Below are 27,437 nucleotides of genomic sequence, written 5' to 3'. Positions count from 1 at the left end.
ACATAGTATTACTCAAGTATTGCTAGGATTTCTAAAGTTTAGGTTCCCTACCACCCCCAAAATAAACCATTGCTATTTTTATTATTTTATATTTACCTAGACACACACACCCTTTGTAAAATTTTGCTTTAAATTGTAAGGTTTTTTAGTTCACTACTTCATATCCCAGGTTGCATGTTTACTTTGAATGTCTAACTTGGTCTCATGTTTATTTCATTACTTTCCTCTCCAGGTGACATCTTCTAATGTTCAAATCAATAATTCTTCAGAGTTCAGCTTTAGTGCACATTAAATCCTATCTTTAAAGCATCTTTGATAGCTTTCTAAGTGTAGCAACATTAAATACTTATTGAAGTATTCAAAATAGGTGTGAGGTTGAGAGGTCCCACCCAGAGAAAAGCATTTCCTTAAAGCAGAAGTGTCACTAAACAAACTAATATACAATGACACAAGAGAAGTTATTTTCCCCCTCATGTATTACTACTACTGTGTGCAAGTAGCATGTGATTTAAATTTAGGTGTACTAACAATTAATGCATTAATTAAGACGCCCCCTTTAACATTTTTTTAAAGAGGCAAACAATTTTAATTTAAAAAGATTAACAAAATCTGAAGTGTGAAAGGCTAGAAAAAAAGTTGTACTTTATAAAGTAGAAGCAGACATTTTAACTTATAGTTTTAATATAGCAATCAAAGAAAATTCCAAATACTGTACAGTGAAGTGTAGTATAGTACACTATATACTGTTATAATACACTATTGTTACATTACAGATAAAAATCAAATGTAATTAGTACAGGAATCACAAATAAAACAAACCAAAATGTGCTGGATAACAGCCAGTGCTGTGAAGATGGTACAATGCCTTATGCTAATTTATTTTTAATTCAACATGTAAAGCACTTACTGTTTAAAAAGATTTGTTTTCTAAATATATACACTATTAATGCTTATTTATACATATTTTAAATAGCATTACCTCCAAATAGTGCACTCTTTAGTTTCTTGGCAATAATCCTCATTAAAAATAAAATAAATCTGAAAATACCAATCATGTTTCAATCTTTTATTGCTCCACCACAGGCATAAGGGCTCAGAGGGAATTCTGCATTCTACAGATTTTATGCAACATCTTAAAATTTAAAATACTCAATAACTGATATTCACAAGCAAAACAACATTAAACAGATCACTACTGGTGTTCTTAAACAGGAGGCTCAACTTCATGTTAATATTGTACTACAAATGTATGTAGACTCCATAATTTAAAAAAAAAAATGGTCAGGTGCCAAACAAATGTACAAACAACAATGGCATTTTCCTCAGTCATTCACATTTCGTTCAGTTATGTTGGAGCATAGTGCTTAAACTCCCACACTTCTAAATATTGAATTCTGAATTGTAATATCCAGCATTTCAGTGTGTTCCAAAAAAAAGGCAGAATTAGTGAGCTAGTCTTAGGGGGCAGTATAGTTCCCCCCACCCTCCCTTTTTTAACCATATTTTGAAGATTTTAAATTAAACACTTTGGTTTTAAAAAAAATACACCCTTTGTATGGAGTTAGCACACAGCTTTGAGCCAGTGTACTTCTGTGAAGTTTGCCAAAGTATTCTCTTGGAGGCTACAGAAACCTTGTTTAGACATTAACACAGCCATACCTAAATATCATCCTTACAAAGAGCTGTTTTATGTTCACATGCTTGAGCTGTGGTTTTAAAAATTCCACGTAAGTACTAAACCACACAATAAATAGATGTGTAAAATAAAGGACTGCCTTTAATTTCAAATATGATCAGAATCCTTTAAATTCTGCTATATTTTTACATCTGATAATAGATACTATTTAAACTTGAAAAGCTCAGAAAAAAAAATCCAACTGTATGAATGAGTGTCTTTGTGATTGCAAAAGAGAAGCTGTCCCAAAGAATATATTATAGTAACTAATGCAGCATTTTAAGAAAGATACATCAATCTCTACTTCACTCAAGCAATGAAATTCAAATATTAATTCCCAGAGAATATAACACAGTAGCAAGTATTTATTCATAGCCAACCGTTATAACAATACTGTTAAAATCTTGCATTTGGCTGGAAAGCTAACTGCAAGCTGTACTCCAGTGGTTTCCAGTATGCATACCGATACTGATTCAAAAACATTTGTCCCATAGTCTGGATTTCAATCCCTACATTAGGAGGTCTTTGCACTGGGCCCTGGCATACTGCCACGGCCTGCCTTGCCTCTCATTCAAATTACATACATGAACCAGCAATGGAGCTTGGGATGCTCCAAAACTTAGTCTAATTTGTCAGGCACACTGAGTAAAAGTTGGCAGGCCCTGGCTGGGATAGTAACTGGTACAGTTGTCCCAAAATGTGGGAACCGCTACTCAATTTCACACTGGTGACTCTGTAGTAAGTACTAGTAGGCCTGATGATAAACAATACTGACTGATCTTTGCATCTTTAGAGAGAAGCTCTAGTCACACAGCTTTATTAACCATTATTATTTTACTAAAGCTCTCCTCCCACCAGCATGCCTCACCCCCTCGGCATTTTCCTGACTCTCTTAGGGAAAGATGACAAGCACACAAGTGGCAGAAAAACAGGCACGTATATATCTCTCAAATTATATTTGCTTCTATTAGACCCACTAGAGTTCAAATGAAACATTCGCCCAAACTTACAAGTATCAGCGCTCTTTATTTAATTTCTTTCTTATGGATACACACCTCCCCAGGGCATAGATGAAATCTAACTTCATTTTGGATATGTTGGAAAGCCATCTCACTAAAAACACTGATGTTTAAATGCATCAGAAAGTTAACTGAAATAAAGAAAACTGCAAAGAAATATGCACATTTATTGCAAGCTTGCATGAAACTAGGGGAGCTCACATCAAGCTAAAAAATGAGCTTCAATTACAGTTCTCATGCATCCTGGAGTTCTAGGAACATTTAACTATACCTCCTTCATATTTCTTTACTTCACAAAGTGAAGGGTTCTGAGAGACATGATTTGTCAGACACATGACACTAATTGTGGGCCAAAAATAAAGAATGAATAATCTGCATCTATTTAATTTCTGTTCATATAGGAAGGGTGTGTGGAAAGATTTAACAAAATAAACCAAACAAAATCAAAATCAAAACTGCTCTGAATCTTCCTCTTCAAGCAATAAGATGTGCGCACGCACACACACACACACACACTTATGCAGTCCCCCTGAAAATGCAATAGGTAGCTGACAGGTACACACCAGCCCTCTGAATAGGATTAAGAAAGAATGGTGTGTAAAATTAAAAAATGCATGGAAATACCTCAGACTCTCCCAACACCCTACACATACTTTACTTATGGGGAAGGTTTCTTTCTCTCTCCTTTTCCTTGAAGAGATTTTAGTGTGTGTTTAAGAAATTCTTATATCAGCTAGATTCTCTAAAATTCAAAGCCACCCACGTACCTCTTCTCTCAACCCCTGCTCATTTATAGTGATTTTTGGGAACACTATATGCTGCTAGTCCCTTTTTCTAACACCTCTCACCATGTGGAAGCTTGTGCTTTCTGTCTCCACATTCCATTTCTATCTCTAGCCTCCAAACATCTAGGCTGCAGCAGTGGACACTAATACAACATCTGAGGTTATGGCAAGCTTCCAGCTGCTGCGTATGCATCCTATTTCTCATTGGATAAGCACTGTCAGTTAATCAATGCACTAGAGGTCAATTTTGGTGAAGTTTACTTCACGTATTGCAATTCTCAACCAAATAACTAAGTTAGCAAAAGGATATCTTTTAAATTAGCATTTATTCATGAAAAAGGTGATTTTTACGTTTCATATGTAAGTAGTGCACTACCTTATTAAATATTTATTCCCTGTATGAAAAGAGAAAGCCAATATATGATGTTTTAATTTCTAATAATTTAATGAAATTGGGACTATATTTTAAGTGACTTGCTTCAGGTACTTTTCCATATAAAAAATATGTCCTCCCTTAATTAGGGCATTCTATCATAACAGTGCTTAGAATTTGTTTCTGTTGATATGACTATAAATGTAAAAAGTAAGGAGATATTTTTCTGAATACAAACATGTTTATAATAAAAACTTAATATCTGTGGAACTAGTAAAAACCCATGTGTACACACAAACAGACTTCAAGATCTAAATGTTCTAAATTCCTTTGAGGCTGTATTAACACCTTTTGCGTAATCCATTTTAGCTTAAATCAGAGGAAGCAGCAATAATGCACTTAAAATATGAATATACAAGTAGAAGGCAAAGTGAAATATCAATATAAAGATAAACATTCCATCTTTATGGAGCACGCACAGCGGCTGCTTCTTAAGAACTAGCACTGTAGACCTGATGAATATGCTACTTAAGCGGATACCAGCTTTATCATGAACTGATGCAGGGAAATTTGCATCACAAACTGAAGAGAAGCCAATAGAAACGGTAGTCTTTATGGGCATTGAAACAGTACATATTTCCTGTTTCCATGGAGTTTAAAAAATGAGCTTCTAGAAGCTCAACTATCACTGGAGAACATTTTAGAACAATGCAACTCATTCAAGAGCTATTTCTTTCTAGTGAATTCTGTTAATTCCTCATGCTCTGAAAATATTAGCCATTACTTAACTATAGCCACCACTTACCAGTGCTAATAATCAAAATCTTTAAGAACTGATTTGCTATTGATCTGTTGTAACTTCTTACAACACTTTCCAACCTCTCTCCCCCTTACCCCAATATCAAAAAAACTGCATGGCAAAAAAGTGCATGCTATCACTTACTAAGAGAGCAATGAAATGGCTGTGTTGGCTCAGACAGCCATGCGTAACTGCACCGCATTCGCTTTGTCTTCATCTTACACTAAGTAGCCTTTTTTCTAATCTTGCTCAAATTGACAATATGCAGAAGTTAAAGAGAGCTTAATTATAGTTACTCTTATTCCAAGGTTCTGACAAGCACATACAGGAATATGGATGCAAAAGTGTTTAAATCTAAGGGAATGCCAGCATCATGTAATTAAAGTGTTGTATATATTGTTTTATGAAGTTTAACATACAATTTAAATTTCAGTTGCTCTTCTGAAATTAATATAAATGTCTGTTTACACTATAATTTTGAGTGGTCACAGACTTCTGGGATAACACATTAACTTTGTCAATTTTGTATTTTTTCTCTGTTCTAGCCTTTTTGGTAATCTTAAACTAGCACTAAGAATCTCACATGGGCTTAAATTTTAAGACTTTCATAGAATTAAAATTACAAAACTTTCAATAACCCACATCTACAGCAGATATTCATCTCAGTGCATTTTCTAATAGCTAATTTACAGGTCACTGAGAGCCAGCTTGGGCAGCAGCATGGAATATTAAAAGCTATTGCCAGCCATACACTTGCTATCATGCACTGGATAAGAAGATATAATCTTTGAAACATACAAGATTTAATGACCAATCATTTTATGTGGCCCAGCCAACAAACATTACATTTGAACAGTAATCTCTATCCTCATCAGCTTTCAACCAATCAAGAGTGATCCATCGGCTCAGTTGTATTGGCAATCCCTGCATCTTGACTATCCATCTCCTCAGCCTCCTCAACAGAATTTCCTTTTTGTGCTTTAGGTCTTGTGTGGAATGTTGCTCCCATTGAATTTACCACATTGCCAGCAGTTGTTTCTGTATTTGAATGTTCAGTGCCACCTGTTACAGAAAAAGATTCTGGCAAATTAGCCTGAATGCTGCCAGTTTTAGGTGATGAACTCACTGCTTCTACTTTCCTTTGTGACAGATCGATTGATGCTGACTGCTCTGCATTCTGATCCCGCAGGTGTCTGTCCATTGATGCCTGAATAGAAGAAACCATTTCCTGTAACTTTTTTCGCTGTGCCTCAATCAAGGTAGGGTCAAGCTGCCTGCTGTCTCTCATTGTCACTACTCCAGGAGCTATGCGAATAAGCTCACTGTTACCAGAAGCAGCTGTGAATATAGAAGGCTCTGTTTTAGTGGGACTGGAATTGAAGTCTGTTTCTGTGTTATGCTTTCTTAAAAGTGGTGTTTCCCTGGATTTTTGATCAAGTTGTTGGCTACTAGATGCAGTTCCTAGTGAGTGGCCCTTTCCTTGAAATGCAGTTACATTATGCAGTTGCTCAGACTTCTTTTTTACTACTCCACCACTACCTAATTTCAGAAGTCCATGTGAAGGACTCGATTCCCTGCTTCTTGAAGTAGCCTCTGCTCGTACTTGACTTAATGCCTCTTTAACCAAATCTTCAACATCAGGACCAATAGGGAAGTGCCCAGCAGCATCCACACACAGCTCTAATCTATCTTCTGCTGCATTATACACAAAGTTTTTACCAGGCAGATATGGAAAAGTACAGTGCTTGCCATCAGCCAGACCTATAGAAAAGATAGGGGGAAATCAATAGTGTTATTAATTAAAACCATTTTTTCTAAAAACATACTTATATTACGTAGTCAAATTCAAAATATTAGTTATGGTATCAGAAAACGGTAAAGTGATTATAGTAGACCTATTCAAGTGTGATCAGAAGATTTATGCAGGCTTTTCATGCAGTGACCACCACATTAGAAATAAACATTCTGTGCTGCTCTACAGCAAACACAAAGATGCACCACAACAGGTTGGAACAAAGAATGTATGGCAAGATATACAACTGTAATGTGTTGTTTGCTTACTCCACAGAGATGGCAAGGTATGAAGGTGAAAGCTGCAGAATATGCTTCCAGGATTCCAATAAATGCTAAGAAACAATATAACTAATGGATAGGCTGCAAACAGCTGATTTCAGGGCAGGGAATTTATTTTCAGAGAAGACTTCATTTTTAAATAATGCAGCCTTTGAACACAAGTTCTAAGTTTCAAGAAGCTGACTCTGATTTAGTGGTAGAGTATGTACTACCATAAAGGATTAGAATTAAAGTCTGAATGCCAAAGGCTGGGTAATGCTTTTTAGGTAGCACACCGTCTGGAGTGTCTGGAGGATGTCCCACACTGAGGACCCTATCTAGCAGTTTTAGGAGCAGAAGGTGAAGTTTTCAAAAGCACCTAAGTGACTAAGGACCCGAAACTTCAATGAAAGTCAATATAACATAGGCTCCTACATGCCTAAAGCACTTTTGAAAATGGGACTTAGATGTTTTTAGAAATTTGACCCAGTGTCTTTTAGTACTCTCTCTCTCAGCTTGTAAACTCTTTGGAGCACGGATTTTCTGTCTTTATAAATCAGACAGCACTGATCGCCGTGGCAGCACTAAACAAACAAAAGATTGAGAGAGTTATATTAGCTGGAGCAATAGTTATCACAACATGGGGATGAATAAAAGATAGGCAAATAAAGGGAGAATCCTCAAGCATCAGAAGACCATCTTCACAGTGCAAGGAAGAGAGTTATACAGATCACAGCGTACAATCATTTTCTGAAATTCTAGCAATTTTGAAGAGATCCAGTTTTCCTTAAATTGTTCTAGTGTCTCGTGTGTAGAGGCAGCACAGCTTAGGTTAAAGTAGCCAGTTTCATAAGAGCATCTACAGGATCCTAACACTGCTTTTGTTTATATTAAGTTAACATTAAATAACTAGTAAGACAGAGTTGAGTTGGGGATAGTCTAAAACAGTTTCTCAACCCATGAGCCACGACCCCAAAATGGGTCACAAGAATGTATGAAAGGGTTGCAAACAAACTTTAAAAATAGATCATATTTGGATTTTCTTTTTAAAATAGATGCCACTTGTGCTTTACCGTATGTTAACACCGTGCATACCAATGGTATTACCTTTGGAGCAGCCTTCAGAGCTGGGCAGGATGAAGAGCAGCATGGTATCGTATGGTATTGCCACCTTTACTTCTGCACTGCTGCTGGCAGCAGCTTTAACTTATTATTTTTATTGTTATTATTATTACATGTAGTGGGTAATAAGTATTTTGGGGCCAAAATACTTGTTTTCTACTTAAGCTATTTACTGGGTCAATATTTGCCATCAACATTTACAAATAGGTCCTGGTCCAAAAAAGGTTGAGAACCAGTGGACTAAAACATGTAAGTGTTCAATATAGAATGGCACATTTCCAGACGAGTATTACAAAGAGGCAGCAATTTGAAATAAGATTAACTATAAACTGAGGCTAGACAGAGGTAAAATGTCAGAAATTTTAGTCAATTTTTTCCAGCCAGAGACCTGTAGTAGATCTAAAAATCTAGCAACTGACACTGCAGTTAGACATCCACGGTTGGCCTGTGCCAGCTGACTCAGGCTCACGGGGCTCAGACTAAGTAGCTGTTTAATTGCAGCGTAGAGATTTCGGCTCGGGCAGTTGTCCGAGCTCTGGGACACTCCCACCTTGCAGGGTCCTAGAACTCGGGCTCTAGCCTGAGCCAGAACATCTACACCGCAATTAAACAGCCCCTTTGATCAGATCAGATGGCACAGACCAGCTGCAGGTTTTAAAACTGCATTGTAGACATACCCTCAGTCACTTAAAGTAGGAGGGCAGGGAGTGTGTGCTATTAGGAAGGTTTCTATATCACTGGAATTGTGGGAGGATTTTAGTAAGCTGTGTTCCCGACAGCATTTAGGACTCAAGAACATAGATTTTAATAGTTAAATATCTTCTTCTCAGAAAGAGAAATGTCACTGAGTCACAGAATGATGTCTCAGTCCACTACATGCAGTGAGCCTACAAAGTGTGTGGGGGGGGGGGGGGTGTTGGGGGAGGGTTTTTTTTTTTTTTTTTTAAGAAACATGACAAGTTATAAAACTATGTTTAGTGATCTACTGCTCCATTGCCCATCTGATTCTGCAATGTTCCTGCCAGGGCTGGTTCAAGCAAGGTTGGAGCGCCATGCAGTCATTTTGATTGAGCTTCCAAGCTGTTGTGTGAAAGAAGGGGATACATCCCGATCTCTCAGAGTGTTCCAGTTGTCACCACAGAACAGACTTGCATGAGCTATTCAGTATTACATGTAGTGCTGGACTGTGAGCAATAAGACAGCATTTTAGTGCTGGTGGGGCCCTGTGGCTTAGGAACCATCCACCAACAAAGACTTTGCAGCACTGCCTGAGCCAGTTCTGTTCACTGCAATTCTCATATTAGACCTGCAAAATTTACAATATCAGAAAAGCAGCAAAAATTGGCATTTTTGTGGCATTTCCTTTATATTCTCTTGCAATTCTTGAGGAAAAAAGCAGAAATTATTCAAGGGTAGAAAAATACAGAAAACCACTATTTCTTTATGTCAGACAGAATGAAGTCAAGCAAATATTTTGGTGGCATCAACAAAAAAGGCACTAAAATCATTTTAAATATGTTAATTTCATTGTTTAACATTGAAAACAGAAAAGACGATGACAACTATAAAAAGATGATCACTTATTACAGATCAAGTTAGTCAATATAGGGGCCTATTGGCTGAAAATACCCTCCATTGCTACTGGTCCAGAGACCTGCAGCTGCAGAGAGATGGCAGGCCAAATTCGGTCTTCAGAAGAGTTACATGCACACAACTCCCATGATGCCAATGGGAGATACACACCTTCAGAAATAACCAAGAGCAGAATTTGGCCTCAAATTGCTACCCTCCTCAGTGGCCTCTAAGGGTTTCAGGAATTAAACATCTCTGTCTTTCCTACAGCGCAGTCAGACTTAACACACCTGGAGATACACACACACACACACACAAATAAATCAATAGTGTCAGGTTCTTGACATGAAAATAAGAGGCCTCTAACACACGTGCTCATGCTATTTCCCAAATCTCTCAACTTGAATGGGTTCTTCCCTAACCCACTGAAGATCACTCATCTGGAGCGTATATGGACCCAGAGACATTACACTCATTTCTGGATGACAGGATTGTTCTAGAGGTAAGCCTGATGAAATATGGAGCTATGCAGTTCAAGAAACAGTTCATATGTTTGAGTTCTTTCTTCACTGTTTCTGTACCTTTCATCTAGTTTTAAGAATATTTCCATAACAGACTATTAACTCTGAATAGGTAGTCCTGCGGTTTGAAAGGCCACGGATAGGATCTGAGAGATTAACAGTATCTATACTCCACTATAAAACTTGATTTTGTATTACTATCACTTACACAACTTAAAAATACATGCACTCCTGTTTCTCCAGTGAACTGATGATACAAAAGTTACAGCTTCAACTTCCCTCGCTCGCACAAAGGAATAAGTTCCTTCACTGTGTATTACTAGTTACATGACCATAGCAATTTAAAATATTCATACCACTTCAAAGCATTATTTGTAATTTAATGTTAATACTTATTACATTTGCCTACCTTCTTAGACACTAATACTGGAAAAATAATTCATGGTAATGCGGCAACATTCAAATACAAAAGTTGTGTCTCCTCTCACTTTCTTTTCATGTTTCCTTAGTTGGCAATAGTGACTTCTGGGTCAGGCATTTCCTGTCAGTTAATCACCAGTTGGTGTTTGGCTTTAATGCAGGCCCTCAATTCCAGGTGGTTATTAATGAAGAAGGAACAATAATAACAGGAACTGTGGAAATGGCAGAAATGCTAAATGACTTTTTTGTTTCAGTTTTCACCAAAAAGGTTAGTAGTGATTGGACGTCTAACATAGAGAATGCCAGTGAAGATGAGATAAAATAAAGAAAGAACAAGTTAAAAATTACTTAGACAAGTTAGATGTCTTCAAGTCACCAGGGCCTGATGAAATACATCCTAGAATACTCAAGGAGCTGACTGAGGAGATATCTGAGCTATTAGCAATTATCTTTGAAAAGTCATGGAAGACCAGAAAGATTCCAGAGGATTAGAAAAGGGTAAATTCAGTGCCAATCTATAAAAAGGGGAATAAGGACAACCCGGGGTATTACAGACAAGTCAGCTTAACTTCAGTACCCAGAAAGATAATGGAACTAATAATTAAGCAATCAATTTACAAACACCTAGAAGATAATAAGATAAGTAACAGTCAGCATGGATTTGTCAAGAACAAATAGTGTCAAACCAACCTAACAGCTTTCTTTGATAGGGTAACAAGCCTTGTGGATAGGAGCAAAGTGGTAAATACGGTATATCTTGACTTTAGAAAGGCTTTTAATACGGTCTCACGTGACCTTCTCATAAACGAACTATGGAAATACAATCTAGATAGAGCTACTCAAAGGTGGGTGCCAGAGCTTAATTTGTGCCAGGGCTTGCCAGGACTGAGCCCCAGCACCTCTAGGCTTGGTAGTTCATAGCCCCAGCACCAATGGGCTTGGCGTGTGAGTTATGAATGTAAAACAACTGCTTGAGTCCCGGCACTTCTTTCATTACAAAGTAAGCATTGGTGGGTACATAACTGGTTGGAAAACCATTCCCAGAGAGTAGTTATCAGTGGTTCACAGACAAGTTGGAAGGGCATATCAAGTGGGGTCTCACAGGGATCAGTTCTGGGTCCGGTTCTGTTCAATATCTTCATCAATGATTTAGATAATGTCATAGAGAGTACGCTTATAAAGTTTGCGGATGATACCAAGGTTGGAGGGGTTGCAAGTGCTTTGGGGAATAGGATTAAAATTCAAAATGATCTGGACAAACTGGAAAATGATCTGAAGTAAACAGGATGAAATTCAATAAGGACAAATGCAAAACACTCCACTCAGGAAAGAACCATCAGCTGCATACATACAAAATGGGAAATGACTACCAATGTGGTATATGCCATCATGTGCCAGCAATGCCCCTCTGCCATGTACATTGGCCAAACTGGACAGTCTCTATACAAAAGAATAAATGGACAGAAATCTGACATCAAGAATTATAACATTCAAAAACCAGTAGGAGAACACTTCAATCTCCCTGGACACTCAATAACAGACTTAAAAGTGGTAATTCTTCATCAAAAAAACTTCAAAAACAGACTCCAATGAGAAACTGCAGAACTGGAATTAATTTGCAAACTGGACAAATTAAGCCTGAATAAAGACTGGGAGCGGATGGGTCACTACAAACACTAATCTTCCCCCTGCGGATACTCACACCTTATTGTCAACTGTTTGATATGGGCCACCTTGATTACATTGAACTCATTAGCACTACAAAAGTGATTTTTCCTCTCTTCTTGTCAACTGTTGAGAATAGCCCACTTCCACCTTAATTGAACTGGCTCGTTAGCACTGACCCCCCACTTGGTAAGGCAACTCCCATCTTTACATATGCTGTGTATTTATACCTTTCTACTGTATTTTCCGCTCCATGCATCTGATGAAGTGGGTTTTAGCCCATGAAATCTTATGCTCAAGTGAATTTGTTAGTCTCTAAGGTGTCACAAGGACTCCTCGTTGTTTTTGCTGATACAGACTAACACGGATACCACTCTGAAACCTGCATAGGATGGAGTACTGCAGAAAGGGATCTGGGGTCATAGTGGATCACAATCTAAATATGAGTCAACAGTGTAACACTGTCCAAAAAAAGCAAATATCATTCTGGGATGTACTAGCATGAATGTTGTAAACAAGACAAGAAGCAATTCGTCTGCTCTATGCTGCGCTGATTAGACCTCAGCTGGAGTATTGTGTCCAGTTCTGGGTGCCATATTTCAGGAAAGATGTGGACAAATTGGAGAAAGTCCAGAGAAGAGCAACAAAAATTATTACAGATCTAGAAAACAATGACATATGAGGAAAGATTGAAAAAATTGTGTCTGTTTAGTCTGAAGCAGAGAAGACAGACAGTGGATATGATAACAGTTTTCAAGTACGTAAAAGGTTGTTACAATGAAGAGGGAGAAAAATCGTTCTCCTTAACCTCTGAGGATAGGACAAGAAGCAATGGGCTTAAATTGCAGCAAGGGTGGTATAAGTTGGACATTAGAAAAAGCTTTCTGTAAGGGTGGTTAAAGTGGAATAAATTGCCTAGGGAGATTGTGGAATCTCCTTCATTGGATATTTTTAAGAGCAGGTTAGACAAACACATGTCAGGGATGGTCTAGATAATACTTAGTCCTGCCACGAGTGCAGGGGACTGGACTAGACCTCTTGAGGTCCCTTGCAGTCCTATGATTCTGTGATTCTATAATTGCCCAGAAATGTCCTCTCCATCAGCCATTGTTAAAACAAATTCACAAGCTACACAAAATATACCATTCTCCACAGCATAGATTAAACATGCAGAAAGATGGAAAACCAGAAAGAGACCAAGAATTAAGTTGAAAATAATGGGCATGAAATATCACTGAAGCATTAATGAACTTTACAGATTTCTGTAGAAGAGTATGGGATGAGTTGTGCACAGTCTTTATTAATCATAAATCATGCTCATTGTTGCAGGGCTGTCTCAAAGCAAAAACACATTTTTCTATACACTATGATAAACATGTATTTAACATACAATGAAGAGATGATTGATGTGGTACAGCTGTTTCAACCCAGAGTCAAGAGTTTAGCAGAAATTAGTAAAACAGAATCTAGAAATAAATCGAGTGGTGAGAAAGCAGAAGAATGAGCACTAATCGAGATGATGCCACAAGAACTAAGTTGTACTCTGAGTGCAAAGACTTGGGGAAGAAAAGCCTAATATTTCAGAGAAGGAACTTAAAGAGAATCAGGTACTATTAATAGCATAACTTCTCAAAAGGAAACATTATTTCACTTGTAGAAAGCTGTTTTCTCAGATTCTAAAATTAGTTTCTGAAGAATATAAATTTGTTCTATCTGCTTGCTTTGGTCTTTAGCACGTCAAATTACTGGAATTTCCAACAATATAAGAACATCCACTTCATATATGGAAACGAATTAACAATATCACCTATGCATTTTAGAGCACGAAGAACAGAACTCTGAAAGCCTTTATATAAGAAAGAAAAAAAAAATTCACTACTTCCTCAGACTGCAGCCTCATGCCATGCAAAGCTATGAAAACCATGGCACTTAAACCCAGTTATCTTGCATTCAGCAAAGAAGAGCAGCTAACATACAGAAACTATTTTCCTTAATTATGCAGCTCAGGAAGCTTAACTGGAGATACATAGCTAGGGCCCTACCAAATTCATGGCCATGAAAAACACACCACGGACTATGAAAGCTGGTCTTTTGCGTGCTTTTACTCTATACTATACACATTTCACAGGGGAAACCAGTTTTTCTCAAATTGGGGGGTCCTGACCCAAAAGGGAGTTGCAAGGTTATTTTAGGGGCATCACAGTATTGCCACCCTTACTTCTGTGCTCCCTTCAGAGCCAGGCACGCAGCTCTGAAGGCAGCGCTCTGCCAGCAGCAGTGCAGAAATAAGGGTGGCAATACCATACCATGCCACCTTTACTTCTGCGCTACAGCCTTCAGAGCTAGGCAGCCGGAGAGTGGTGGCTGCTGACAATGGCCCAGCTCTGCAGGCAGCAGAGCAGAAGTAAGGGTGGCAATACCATACGATGCTATCCTTACTTTTGCACTGCTGCTGGCGCCGGCTCTGCCTTCAGTGCTGGGCTCCCAGCCAACAGCCGCCACTCTCCAGCTGCTAAAGGTAGCAGTACTGCAAGCCCCCCTATAATAACCTGGTCACCCTTCCCCCGCCCACACTCCTCTTTGGGTCAGGACACCTACAATTACAAAATCATGAAATTTCAGATGTAAATAGCTGAAATCATGAAATTTGCTATTTGTAAAATCCCATGACCATGAATTTGACCAAAATAGACCATATATTTGGTAGGGCCCTATACAAAGCTGTACAGAGAATTTTAGAATGAATACTCTGGGTAACTTTCCTTCATGACTGTATAATTTTGCTGGAAACAGCTACCAACATTCATAACCTCAAAATATTTTACACAATTACCAGGCTTACTGCTATTGGAAAGCATCCCATTCATAATTACTTTATTATACCCAGATTAAGTTTTAAAATAAGTATTATTTAGTCATATAGACTATCTTTAGGTTCCTACATTGTGCCCATCACTATGGCACCTGAGCATAGTACTTCTATTAGTAAGAATGTAGGGAAGTTACAGAAAAGGCCAAAAACAGTGTTCCGTTGGCCATCAATGTTGGGGTTTGCCTCTTCACTGCTGGTTTCTTCTGCCACCTAAGCAGCAGTATAAAATGCAGCTGTAGACTCTGAAGTGCTAACGTTCCAGTTTAATCAATACTTTGAGGGGGAAGAATGGGTGGTCACAATGGAGGTGTGATTTGGTCCAGATTCTATGGGATTTTCATACTCTTAACACTTAGCCACTTATAGCTGGTTCCCCCTGTAAGATGTAAGAATTTCAGAATCCTGCCAAGTGCCATGCCATTTTAAGGAGAAAGTTTCTTGCAGAAATTCAGAAGGGCTGTTTCCATGACTGAGAAAGACTGATTTCAAGTGACTAAACAAATCTGCTCCACATGACTAACAAAGAACCGGAGCCAGTTTGTAATCCTACAAACAACTGTTGGTAACCCCTTTTGTGAATCACAACCCATATGTTGAGAACCCCTACTCTAAAAGGTTACAAAGTAGCATTTCAAGAAATAGAAGCATTTATTCAAGCTACCATGAAAACCAACTACCGGTTGGTTCAGTTTATATGGTTGCAGTTCCTGTGTTAAAGTTAGTGAAAGAAAGTTAATATCTACCTGGTGCATTTTAATTGTGTTTTAAAAACGGAGCAAACAAAAAGACTTGCTAAACCCTGGCTTTTTGGACACAATCAGCATCTAGACATGCAAGTTCCAAGCCTAGGCTCTGGAATTTCCATGGTTCAGCAGTCACAGATCTAAATTTTTGATGCGTGAAGTCCTACAGATTTAAATAATTTTAACCTGAATATATTGTTTAAAATGGTTTTCTCCAAATAGCATGCTTTTTACTTCATTGTCCCCCATTTTGGAACTTTACTAATTTTTTCCATTTAATTTATTCTAAGAAATGAGGGAGCACTAGAAGTTGATATGGCATTACTAAATTGGAAGAATGTGTTATGGCAGTGCAGTCCAAGATCTTGGCTATATTTAAAAATACAAATTAAGGATGCTCGAGGTGCAAACACCTCAGTATCAATTTTCTCATTCTTCATGATTTGAGAAGATTCACGCCAAGATTTTAATAATTTTAACCTCAAAGTTAGAAACAAACTGTACCCGTAGTTTTCTTCATTATGCTGTAGAACACCCCACCCTGCTGAAACAAGTGAGGAAGCCCCTTTGCATATGACCAAACATCTTCTCCTGTAAGACAAAAAAGAGAGTAATAGTTAGAAGCAAGCAGTCATGTTTAGTGATACAGGGTAAAATTTTCAATAGTCAGTGTTTAATTTATGCCAGGGCTTACCAGGGCTGAGTCCCAACACCTCTAGGCTTGGCCGTTCATAACCCTGGCACCTCTGGGCTCGCTGCATCAGTTATGAATGTAAAAAAATTGCTTGAGCCCTGACACTTCTTTCATTACATGTCAAGAGTGTCTAAGTGATTTAGGAACTTAAGTCCTATCTATAAGCCTTAGGACCCCAAGTCACTTAGGACCTTTTGAAAAATTTTACGAACAGTCCCGACACAAGTACTCGTCACACTTAAGAACACAAATAGAAAGGAAACATTAACCCTGCTGTCCCAGCCATCTCGTAACTCAGGTGGCATGATTTTATATCTCATTTAAAGGATGCCACCTTTAACAGGCCACCTCTTAGGACTGCAGAGAGGCAGCTTAGTCTAAAAGGACCATGCAAGGGTCTGGAATCCCAGAAACACTGGCTTCTGGTCCCAGCTCTGCCAATGATTTATGAAGGGAGCCTGGCAAGTCAGTTAATATCTCTGCTTCTATTTCCCATCTGCAAAACAAGGAAAATGCCAACCACTTACCTGCCTCACAGGAACAAGAAGCAATTTAATTAGCATTGTACTGTGACCAACTAGGTCAACTGACATTATTACTGCCCTATCTATATTTAGTATCAGCCCAAATTCTAGAGTGGAACTTGAACCCAATCTTCTGACCCAGAAACAAACTAACTGGACAACTGATTTTTTTGAGAGAGATAATTCACTTTTTTTTACTTGGTACTGAACATTCTAAAAAAGTGAAATGAAAAAGTATTCAGAGACTTAAAAGAGCCTTCTTCTGCAGATCTTGCATCATAAACAGCCATGTATTTCTCTGTCTTAAATCTCCATCAAATCCTGTCAGCTGAAGCAATGTCAAATAATAAATAGCACCAAGGAAATAAGTTAACTGCTATTTGGGGAGACAGTATGCATGAACGATGCCATAAAATATCACCCTTCAATACTTTTTCAGTCAGTAGGGGATACAAGCTAAAATACAAAGTAAGGTAAACTAGAGAGTCACACACTTCATAGCTTCTTTAGGCTGAGCTCATTGCCCACACCAGGTGCTTCTTGCATTCCTCCACGTCCCGCCTTGTTCACAAGCTCCATGTGTGCTACCCTCCCATCCCCCTTAATTTCAGGGTCTCCCTGCAATTCCCTCCCAACCTACCCACGCTAAGAGCTCCCTTCTTCACCACATGGCAGGTGTTCTATGGGTCACCCATTATGCCAGGTGGGCATAATGGGTGGACAGGGGCTCCACGCATGTCCCAGGTGGACAGGGGCTCCACGCATGTCTCATTCTCCCAGTCCCACTTTCTCCTCCACTCCCATTTTTATTTCTTTCCTTTCTGTTTGGGAGAGAAAATCATGTAGAGTGGCAGCATTTTAAAACTACTGGGAAGGGAGGCAGAGTTGAGATGGTGAGGTATTGTTATGCTAGAAGTTGTTAATGGCTGTGATCTATAGACCCTTACAGAGGGGGTTGAAGCTAATGCTCCATGTGTCCACACCCACACTTTGCTTTTTCTGATTTTCACAAAAAAACAATTGGAGTCTGACAACTGATGCCTAAACCATTCCCTGAAATTTTGGAATTGATTAGATGTACTGTTCAAAAGTTATCATGTTACAAATAGATAGAAATGCCATTGAGTTGAGCCAGAAAGCCTCGGTTCTCTCAGCCAACAAATAGGATGACACACTATTGCTTCTGTTCAAATATTTTCTCTCCTACTTTTTTTAAAAATACTTTCAATCACTTCAATCAGAGAAGCTGCCACTACTCTTTCAGAAGCAATTATATTAGAAGATTTCACAGTTCCTGCAATGCAGCTCCACAAATCTGCCATACTTTTGAAGTGCTAACACAGCATAGCTATATCTAGGCAAGTGTTAGGGCAGCGCAGCATAGCACTAGGAGAGAGCTCTCCCAGTGCTATTAAAAAAAACCCACCTCCACGAGAGGAATAGCTACCAGCGCAGCTCCTTGTGCTGGTGCACTGTCTACACTGGCACTTTGCAGCGCTGAAACTTGCAGTGCTCAGGGGGATGTTTTTCACACCCCTGAGCAAGAAAGTTGTAGTGCTGTAAAGTGCCAGTGTAGACAAGCCCTTAAGTTATCCGAACAAAAATGTTAGCAGCCAGTAGAAAAACAATCTGATATTTACAACTCACAACTTTGCCATGATCATGAACTATGACACTGTAAGCTCTTTGGGGTAGGGAGTGTCTCTCTGTTCTGTTTGTACAACGCCTAGCACATTGGGGTTCTGGTCCATGACAGACTCCTAGGTGCTATGATAATATAAATAAATAATAATACTATTCTAAAGACAACAATCCAAGATAATATTCCAAATTTTAATCAATAAGGTTGCAGAATGTATGTGAACTAAAATAGACTGTGACCAGATAAAATGGCTTTAATGCCATACTTCCATATCCATCGGCTTTTATGTTAGTTTGAAATCAAACAGTTTAACACTTCAGCAAATTCCATTGCACTTCTTAAACAAACTCACTTAAAAAAAAGTGTATTTTCTGTACTCTTTGTAGTCAAAGGCTGAACTGTGTTTTTTGCTCAAATGTTCCAGAGGTCATTCTCTGGCTGAGACCAGAACTGGCAAATTTCATCCTGGCAGGTGAAAGTTATATGCAACTCATACATGCCCTTTACAACGAAAAATATTTATGCAACCTTAACTTTATGTCTGCTATATTGCAGCTATAAAAAGCTGCCCCTACTTTAAAAAAAAAAAAAAAAAAAAAAAGAGGTAAGAGGAAGTTTGAGAAGGGCTGGTAGTTGATGAGGTTTTCAAATCAAGACGACTGTTTCTTGATTCTAAATACCTGTTCAAAACTATCAAATATCTAGTATCCCAAGTGAAGCACTGATGGAGACTGTCAATGGGGGCCCAATGTCTCTCTGGCTGGTTTTTACTAATCATAAAGAACATGGAACCATCTCATCGATCGGGGCGGGCAAACTTTTTGGCCTGAGGGTTTCCGAAATTGTTTGGAGGGCTGGTTAGGGGAGGCTTTGCCTCCCGAAACAGCCAGGCGTGACCCAGCCCCCGCTGCTTCTCGCCCCCTGACGCCCCCCCCCAGGACTCCTGCCCCATCCACCCCTCCCTGTCCCGACCTCCCCTGGACCCTCCGCCCCTAACTGCCCCCCACCGCGCCATCCAACCCGTCCTCTGGATGTGGCCTGCGGGCCGTAGTTTGCCCACCTCTGTCATAGATGGTTGCTCATCTCTCTAAGTGCACCCCACACCTTGGAAAGGTTAAAAAAATACTGTAAATATTCTTGTTTTATATATACTCATTCTCATTTAGGCTAGGATTTTTAAAGGAAAATAAGGGAGTTAGGAACCCAAATAGCATTGAAAGGATTTGACTTTATTTCCCATTGGTGCTTTTGAAAATCACCAAACATTAAGCTACAGACTTGTGCTTTATCTAATGCACTATTATAAAGAAAAGCAAAATTAAATTCATATAGTTGCTCTTCACTGTATAAAAAGGCATATTATGATGACATTTAAGTGTTCCCTTTACTGTGTTACTAACATTAACATATAATTAAAAAAGAAGAACATTTTAAATGTACTTTTCACCCTTAAGATATGCTGCATTTATTTATTTACTTGGTCAGTAAAAAACTCCTAATAGTTTCACTTTGTTTCTCATCAGTTTTGCTTCCCGGTTGTTACACACTACAGCATTCTTGCTGAGTTCACAACACTGCCAGGAAATAAAACTTCTGTTTCCATTTAATTAAGATGTGGTCCTAACAATTCTGCTCACGTTAAATTTAACCACGTTTTTATTTCTTTTTTTAACTATCTAGATTGTGTATGAAGAGAGTCTAATTGCAAGGAGTATGAATAATGACTCTGAATCATAGCACATTTAGTGCATCTTACACTTGTGCAGTTATTGATTAATTACAGCAAGGCAGAGCTTCAAAAATTAACAACAGTATCAATTAACCTAGGGACCAAGGCTACTAATCATGAGGAAAAAATTGCCTCCTGAAATTTAAAATGACTAACATTTGTGCACTGTTCATTCTGTATTGTATTTAGGTTTGGCAGAATTCAATTTTTTATTTTAAATAATTTTGACAGATAAACATCTGCAGCTGCCCCATGTCAGATGACTTGGGCTCGCAGGGGTCAGGCTAAGGGGATGTTTAATTGTGGTGTAGACATACAGGCTCACAGTGGAGCCCAGGCTTTAGGACCCTCTGAGGAGGTGGGACACAGAGCTTGGGCTCTAGTTGAGCCCAAACAGCTACACCACAATTAAACAGCTCCTTAGCCCTAGCCCTGTGAGGCCGAGTCAGCTGACAAGGGCCAACCACAGATGTTAAATTGAAGTGTAGACATACCCTTTATGGATCCAGAGCACCCCTCTGCTGCTCAGAGCTTTCCCAAGCAGCAGCAAGCTGAAATCATGGTTGCCCACAGGGTTCTGAGTAACTAATACATTGATAACTAATGACATATAATTTTGACTCTGCTGCAGCTTGGGAACACTATGACCAGCAGCAATGCAGGCATTATAGCTGTGTAAGGCTTAAGACAGACAGTACTGTATCATTTTACACTCTGTTCATATTTGGAAGGTTCTATTCTTTCCACAGTCTCTTAAGAACTTGAAACTTTTTAAACTAAAAGCTTTGATTTTGCAGAATTAAATGGCATTCAGCCAGGAAAGATTCCTGTTTGCCCCAAGCAAATGGATTTTTGAAGCACTGCATTAAAGGAGCTGCTTAGTTTATATGCTCTTTTATGTAACATTATGTAACAGGGAAGCACAAGGATGGAGAAGAGAGCTCACACCATAGTAGTGTCAGCCATGGGAAGAAACATATGAAAGGACTGTGATGTTTTAATGAACAGATCTCAGATGGGAGGAAGAAAATGTATCATCGCATCTGGACATAGACTTATTTTAGTGGCACTGTAATGCTATTTGCAATTCAAGTATTAGCAAGTTATCTTTGGGGTCTATACATTTGTCCTGTGTTGCTGGGTTAGGTTCTTTTCAATGCTCAGAAGATGGGTTTAATAAAACAGCATATTAATCTGGCAGATCACACAATAGGATTTAGAAACTCCCTCAGGACTCCACATATCAGAGATGATACTCGTAGTAATATGTTGGAGTATGCTGATTACACAGTGGTTATGGATTCCTTAAGAGCAGACTTCTGCACTTCAACTTCAGATATGGCTGCAAGAATGACAGCGTTGTATTCTCAGGAAGCATATGCACCTGCTTTCTTTCAACAACAGAAATGAGGCAGCCTAACCTATATTTATTTTATATATATTTCAATGACACCCCAACAGTCAGTTCATGCACTGGGAGGAGAGGACACAAAACAAAAATCAGCTACTTGAGCTTTCAGTTTAGGCCTGTCTACACAAAGAAGTTGCCTCACTTTAACTAAAATCAGTTTTAAAATCAGTTTAGTTAAACTAGTACAAGCCCCTATATTGACACACGTAGTAGTTTAAACCTGGTTATATCTGCTTATCCAACACCTGCTAATTTACCAGCACAAGCCAAACTGATCTAAATAGGTTTAAACCTGACTTGTGAGAGAACACAAAGGGTTTTGCAATGGTTAAATTAAATTGGTTTACAAAGACACCTTTAGTTAAACTGGCGCAACTCTGTGTTTAGAGTAGGTCTTTGGGAACAGAAAGTAGTTCCTGTGTGTGGTGTGGGCTTCTAAATTTCAAGCCAGGCAAAAACGAGGGAGAAAGCCAGGGCCAATTTTTCACAGATCAGATATAAAGCATAAAGCAAAAGTCCAAAAAAATAATAATGCAAAGTGTCCAGTTTAAAGCTCTGTAAAAAAACATCACAATTTAGAAGTTAGTTGAACACAGCATAAATGCTCCAGAGATCGCTTGTCAAGATCTTTAATTAACTTGTTGATCTAGAAATACTTGCACCAAAAAGAGAGCTTTCAGTCACTCAAATAGGCTGAACTGGTGCTCCTTCCATTAAAAAGCCTGGACATGGTTTTCCCCAGTGTCGAAGAAAAGTTTTCCAGCATCCAGAAAGACCAACAACAGATTTTCCAAAATGGATTTTCCTTGTAAGCATGAAAATGTAAAACATAATTTTCAGGCATGTCTTTTCTCTCTCTACCTCGTCTAATCCAAGTCCATCGGATTTTATTGGCAAGAGCAAATATTATGCTATCCTCTCTCACTCTGTAATAAGAGAAACACAGACTCTTCAGACTTTGTAACACTGTAGCTAGGTGGCAACTATCATTTATATAGCATGATGGCTGAAAGCATCACATCTGAAATGCTCACAGTCCCCTGCATCCCAAGAATATTACACACTTTTCCTGTGAGAAATTAAAAGAATTGTTTTCACAACATTGTTTGAAGTCTTAGCTGTCTGATCAATTAATGAGTGGAACTAATAATAGAGCTGTAATAGAGTAGTAGCAGTCACTTGTCAGCACAAATTCTCTCCAGAAGTCTTTAGAATAAAGTATGGTTTTGATCAGAAGAGTGACTATGTAAAAACAGCATCTTACTCAATGACTTTGTTCTGTGTAATCGGTCATAGCTGTTTACTTTTTAGAGAAAAAAATGTGTCTGCTACCATTTATTCTATTAACACTGAAAAGAGAATACAGCCATAAGAGAGTGAGCTGGATTCTTTTTCTAGCTTGTTCATCAACAAAACTGTTAACAAAGCTCCAAATGCAGAATCTTGAACTAGTGATGTAGTCTCTGATCCCAGGCTGAGCTTGCAGCATTCAAAATTTAACACTATTTACTTGTAAACAAAGCAGGTTTGACACAGAAGTCATTGGAACAAATGTAAAATGCCAGAGTGCTTTTTTGAGTGTCAGTTATCACTGCATTTTCAGGAGTATTTTCTGGGGATCTTGTTATACATTCTGAGTGGGTATTTTAGGGCTCCATCTTAAAGGAAAGGAGTTTTTAATCAGACTATTCCAAAATGGGCCCTTGAGGCACATATGCCAACCTAATGTCTCGGCTAGTGGTTCAAAATGCTATCATACAGGAGATCTGGGTGTAGTCAGACTCATAAGAAATCAAAATAATAAGGTGTAGGCCTCTGTCACTGCACTCTCCGATTATGAAATTGTTTTGTTTTTAAATATCACGTTTTACTTTCTATTAGCCAAACTAATTCCCTCAAGCAAAGGAGAAGGCCCATTCCAACCAAACACTCGAAATATTACTATTCTGTGTGCTTGTACAGCTAATGTACTACAGTGAACATTGTACTTCCTGGAAATAAGTAAGAGGAATTGTTGCACTGAGTTATGCAAAGCCATTTCAGCTTAGCACACTGGTACATTAGTGGGACAAAAACAGAGCAGAGAATGGGAAAGAGGAGGCAGAACAGAAGAGAAAAACAGAAATAAATAGAAGAAAGGAAAAATAAAAACTAACAGTACTAGAAACAGTCTTTCTTGTCAGCCACCAGAAGAGTAAGTTTAGACATCAGGAAGGGAGAGTAACATTGAAAAACACTTGAGTCATCTGAGCCCAGTTAGGAAAAATGAAAATAAGATGACAAGAAAAAGGAAGCAGAGAAGAGTCCCTTCGTCTAGCATTATGATTACCTCAAATTCACATTTTTCAACTGTTTTCAAGTGAAGCTTCTCCAACTTACTGGTTAATTTGGGACTCAAATATATTCAGCTTCTTTCTTTGCTATCTATTGCTGCTCCTCTGCTTACATTAAGCCAATTACAATACTAAACTACTGTTCCTCACTATGTTTCAGTCTACATATAAAGTTGCACCAACTTAGTCTAAGGTGCAATGTTGCATTGACTTAACTGACCAGCGCAACCTTTTGTATGGCAAGCTGTAAGGCTTTATCTCTGTACAAAATTAAGAGTTTAGGTAGCATCCAAACTTCCAATTAAACAAAAGCTCACTATTTTCTTCTCATCCCCTTAGCCTACATCCATCCTTGCATCCTCTGAAGTCTGGGTGGGGGTGGGAAGAGTAACTTATGTATACACCACATCTTACCTTCAGAAGGGACTGGGGGAAAAAAAACAGAATGAGCTCAGAGAGGGCTCCACAAAGACACAGAGTAGAAGGTATTTTCTGTATTGTGTTAAAAAAAAAAAAAGTATGAACTATAGATACCTCACAAGGCAAATTAAATACAAATTAAAGTTAGTCTTACCCATTAATGTTGCTAGAAGACACAATGAGTACATTTCTTTATCAACTTGCTCTTGCAACTCCTTGGAAGATATTTTACTGGTTACTGCAACATCTTCATGTTTCACAGCATGGGTTGAGGGTGCTGAAGTAGACTGACTGCCTTCTTCCTTACCTTTGAAGATCTCTATAGTTATTTTATCACCATGCTGCAAGGGAACTGGCTCGTTTTCCATTCCTTCCTTGGGTGGCAGAAGCTCTTTGGGAGGAAAGCCATAGCGAATACATTGCAAGTATGGAGGAATATTAAATTCTCTGGCTATACTTTCCTGCAGCTCCACGAATGTGGTTGTGGACTTCAATGTAAGCATAGACTGTCGCCCATCATTTGTTGTTATTCGGATCTTCTTTTCTTTTGTAGAAGTTGGAGAATAAGGGCTCTTTGTAGGCGTAGCAGGAGCAGATGATGGCCCATCACGAACAGCGCCAGGGGAAGTAGTCCTAGGTTGCCCTTTTTGTTCTTGTTTTAATTTTTCAGTTTTCCGTTTCTGCATTACAGAAGCCTGGTCTGCAATGTTCTGTTGAATAGTTCTTTCAGTTTTACTCATATTTAACTCTTCCTTGTGCAAAGTTTTCATTTTCTGTCCAGTGAGAATAATTTTGGTTGGAAGTTGCGAATCTAAGTCTTGTCCTTGTATATCATCAGCTCTTTGCGCATGAGCACTATCAATATTTACAGGAGTATAATCATCAGGGTTCTTTTTGGCAGTCTGATGTAATATTGTATTGACAACTTTCTGAACAAGAATCTCACTACCAAATTCACCAGGAAAATGTTTGGTAACAAGTTTCATTGCAACATCATACACGTTACTGTTAAGAGTTGTATCACTTTCATACTGGAACCAATATACAGTCTCTCTCACCACTCTTCCACCCCATTCTAAAGTAATAGGAAAGGCTTCAGGGAGATTGTCATATTCTTTACCATCCCAATAGTGTTTGAATCCACAGCCACATTTGCCACCAGTGGATCTAGCATTAGTTCTGTCCCCATCCAGATACACAACAGATCCATCTCCCCTGACACGACGCACCAAGGTACCATGACACCAGTTACAAGCAGTCAAACTACTCAGACTGTAGTCTGGTACCAGGACATCCTTCACAGAATTATAAGAGCACACCAAACTGTTCAGAGGGAAGCTGTAATTTTTGTCAGGCCTCAGCTGGCCATGGGTACTTTTGGCCAGGTTGTACAGTTTCCCTCCTGGAGCCAACCACTCTGGAGGAACATGAAGCTCTGAAAGGGCACCACAGATTAGACACTTGTGAAGGCGGTTGTCCATCACTGCTTTTTTGGCAGCTGCAGTAACGTCTTCAGGCTGAACTCCTATTACACCAGTCCTTCTGTAAAAATACTGATGTACATCAGCTACTAAACTGGGATGAATACCATGCTTATTCATGAAAACTTCTTCCATTGCAGCAACCAGCCTCAGTAAGTATTTGTCTTGCAAACTTCTATCTCCTCCAATCACACAACCATCCTCCTCCAGTTTGATGTACTTTTTGATGAGATCCTGAGGAACTCCCCAAGCTTTAGGAAGTAATTTCATAGGCAGTTTAGGTAAAGCAGCACCTTTTATTCCAACCAGAGGAATATAATGGTTACGTCCAGAGCTACTCCATGCAATACAGATAGGTTTGTTCAACATGCCATCTTTTCCCATGCATTTCTCTACCGGTACCAGCCCAGGGAGGAAAGTGGCTGAGTAATCTCCAGAACTACGCATTCCACTCAAGGAATCCAGCAGGATGATGGGCCGGTGAAGCACATTAGCCAAACCAAAGATGTGAATGTTTCGCAGACCCAATGGCACACCTTCTGGAGGGACAAACAAAGGGTCACACTCATTGATTATGTCCTCCCACTCTACCGCGTCAATGAAGTCGTGGAAGAGAGCCTTGTAGCGGCTCAGGTTCTCCTTGAAGTGCTTCTTCAGGTTCTCCCGGAGCGCATGCCAGAACAGCTCCCTGCCCACCAGTGCCCGTGAGACAGCATGGACCAGGCAGTGGCCATCACCATCCACGTGAACAGGGATCAGGCAGTCCTGGCTGTTGTTGGCTTTCTTGATGTCCTCCAGGGTGTCATGCAGGTAGAGGAGGCTGCCGGAGCGGTCCTTGCCATAGCCCATAGTGTCGACATGCTCAGGCTCGATGAGGAAGGCACGGTCGCCCAAGAGGGCACAGTCAAAGACATCCCCCTGGTTCATCTCGGTGAGAAGCTTAGCCTTGCCCGTTTGCTTGTCCATGCCGTAGCGAGCCAGGATGGGGGAGAGCAGCTTGCAGTGATAGTTGGACAGGCCCATAACTTTGACCAGCTCCGTGTTCTTCCTGGGGGGGGCCCCGCCGCTCACCCCCAGCAGCGCGTTCCGCAGCAGGTTGTGCAGCACCAGGTCCGGGTCCGTCACCTCCTCCACCCCCAGCAGCTGCCGCTGCTCATGGCGCTGCCCGCAGTCCGTGCACTCGATGCTGCCGCTGCTCAGCGGCCCGTGGGCCGGGAAGAACAGGCGCGCCTGGCAGCTGGGGTCCGGACAGGTTCCGGAGAAGATGCGCCGGTCCCGCTTTTTCGAGACAGGCTGCTGCTGCTGCTGAGGAGGTGGAGGAGGCAGCGGCGGCGGCGGCGGTTGGGACATCGCTCCGCAGTGAGCAGTCTCCCCCCTAGGTTCTCTCCCCTCACAAGCTCATCCCCTCGCCTCGGGTAACGGCCGGAGCCCGACGGATTCCGCCCTTTCCCCCAACCGCGGCGCAGCGAGCCCCCCACGGAACGCGGAAGCAAGCCACCGGCACCAGCGCTTACTGCTTCTTCACTGCCCCGGCCGTTGCCCGCAATGCAACGGCCTTCCACGCAGACGGCGCAGGCGCGACGTC

General features: G+C 39.8%; 1 protein-coding gene and 1 long non-coding RNA gene across 3 annotated transcripts; one reads left to right on the top strand and one right to left on the bottom strand.

The window, feature by feature from the left end:
* Positions 1-663: 663 nt before the first annotated feature.
* On the bottom strand, positions 664-27,437 carry VCPIP1 (valosin containing protein interacting protein 1). 2 transcript variants are annotated; one of them, XM_027828517.3, is made up of 3 exons: positions 24,526-27,437; positions 16,123-16,209; positions 664-6,412 (listed from the first exon to the last, which is right to left on the bottom strand). In XM_027828517.3, exons 1-3 carry the CDS (start codon positions 27,200-27,202, stop codon positions 5,538-5,540), a joined length of 3,639 nt encoding a protein of 1,212 aa, XP_027684318.2. In that variant the 5' UTR covers positions 27,203-27,437; the 3' UTR covers positions 664-5,537. The 2 variants fall into 2 exon arrangements, with proteins under 2 accessions (XP_027684318.2, XP_037748433.1); XM_037892505.2 differs by lacking the exon at positions 664-6,412 and adding an exon at positions 10,340-10,550 and having other exon boundaries at positions 24,526-27,428.
* On the top strand, positions 5,801-9,743 carry LOC119565582. Its single transcript, XR_005224316.2, has 3 exons — positions 5,801-5,910; positions 7,759-7,854; positions 8,851-9,743. It is a non-coding gene; the product is annotated as an uncharacterized LOC119565582 (long non-coding RNA).

This window comes from Chelonia mydas, chromosome 2 (assembly GCF_015237465.2).
Source record: "Chelonia mydas isolate rCheMyd1 chromosome 2, rCheMyd1.pri.v2, whole genome shotgun sequence".
NCBI classification, from domain to species: Eukaryota; Metazoa; Chordata; order Testudines; family Cheloniidae; genus Chelonia; species Chelonia mydas.
The sequence above is the reverse complement of the archived record's forward strand: the minus strand, read 5'-3'. Positions and strand labels throughout refer to the sequence as shown.

Coding starts and splice junctions, on each gene's coding strand:
- VCPIP1 (XM_027828517.3), bottom strand. CDS start 27,202: ATGTCCCAACCGCCGCCGCCGCCGCTGCCTCCTCCACCTCCTCAGCAG. Junction 16,210..24,525: donor TCTTCTAGCAACATTAATGG/GTAAGACTAACT, acceptor TTTGTCTTACAG/GAGAAGATGTTTGGTCATAT. Junction 6,413..16,122: donor CATAATGAAGAAAACTACGG/GTACAGTTTGTT, acceptor TCTTTTCTATAG/GTCTGGCTGATGGCAAGCAC.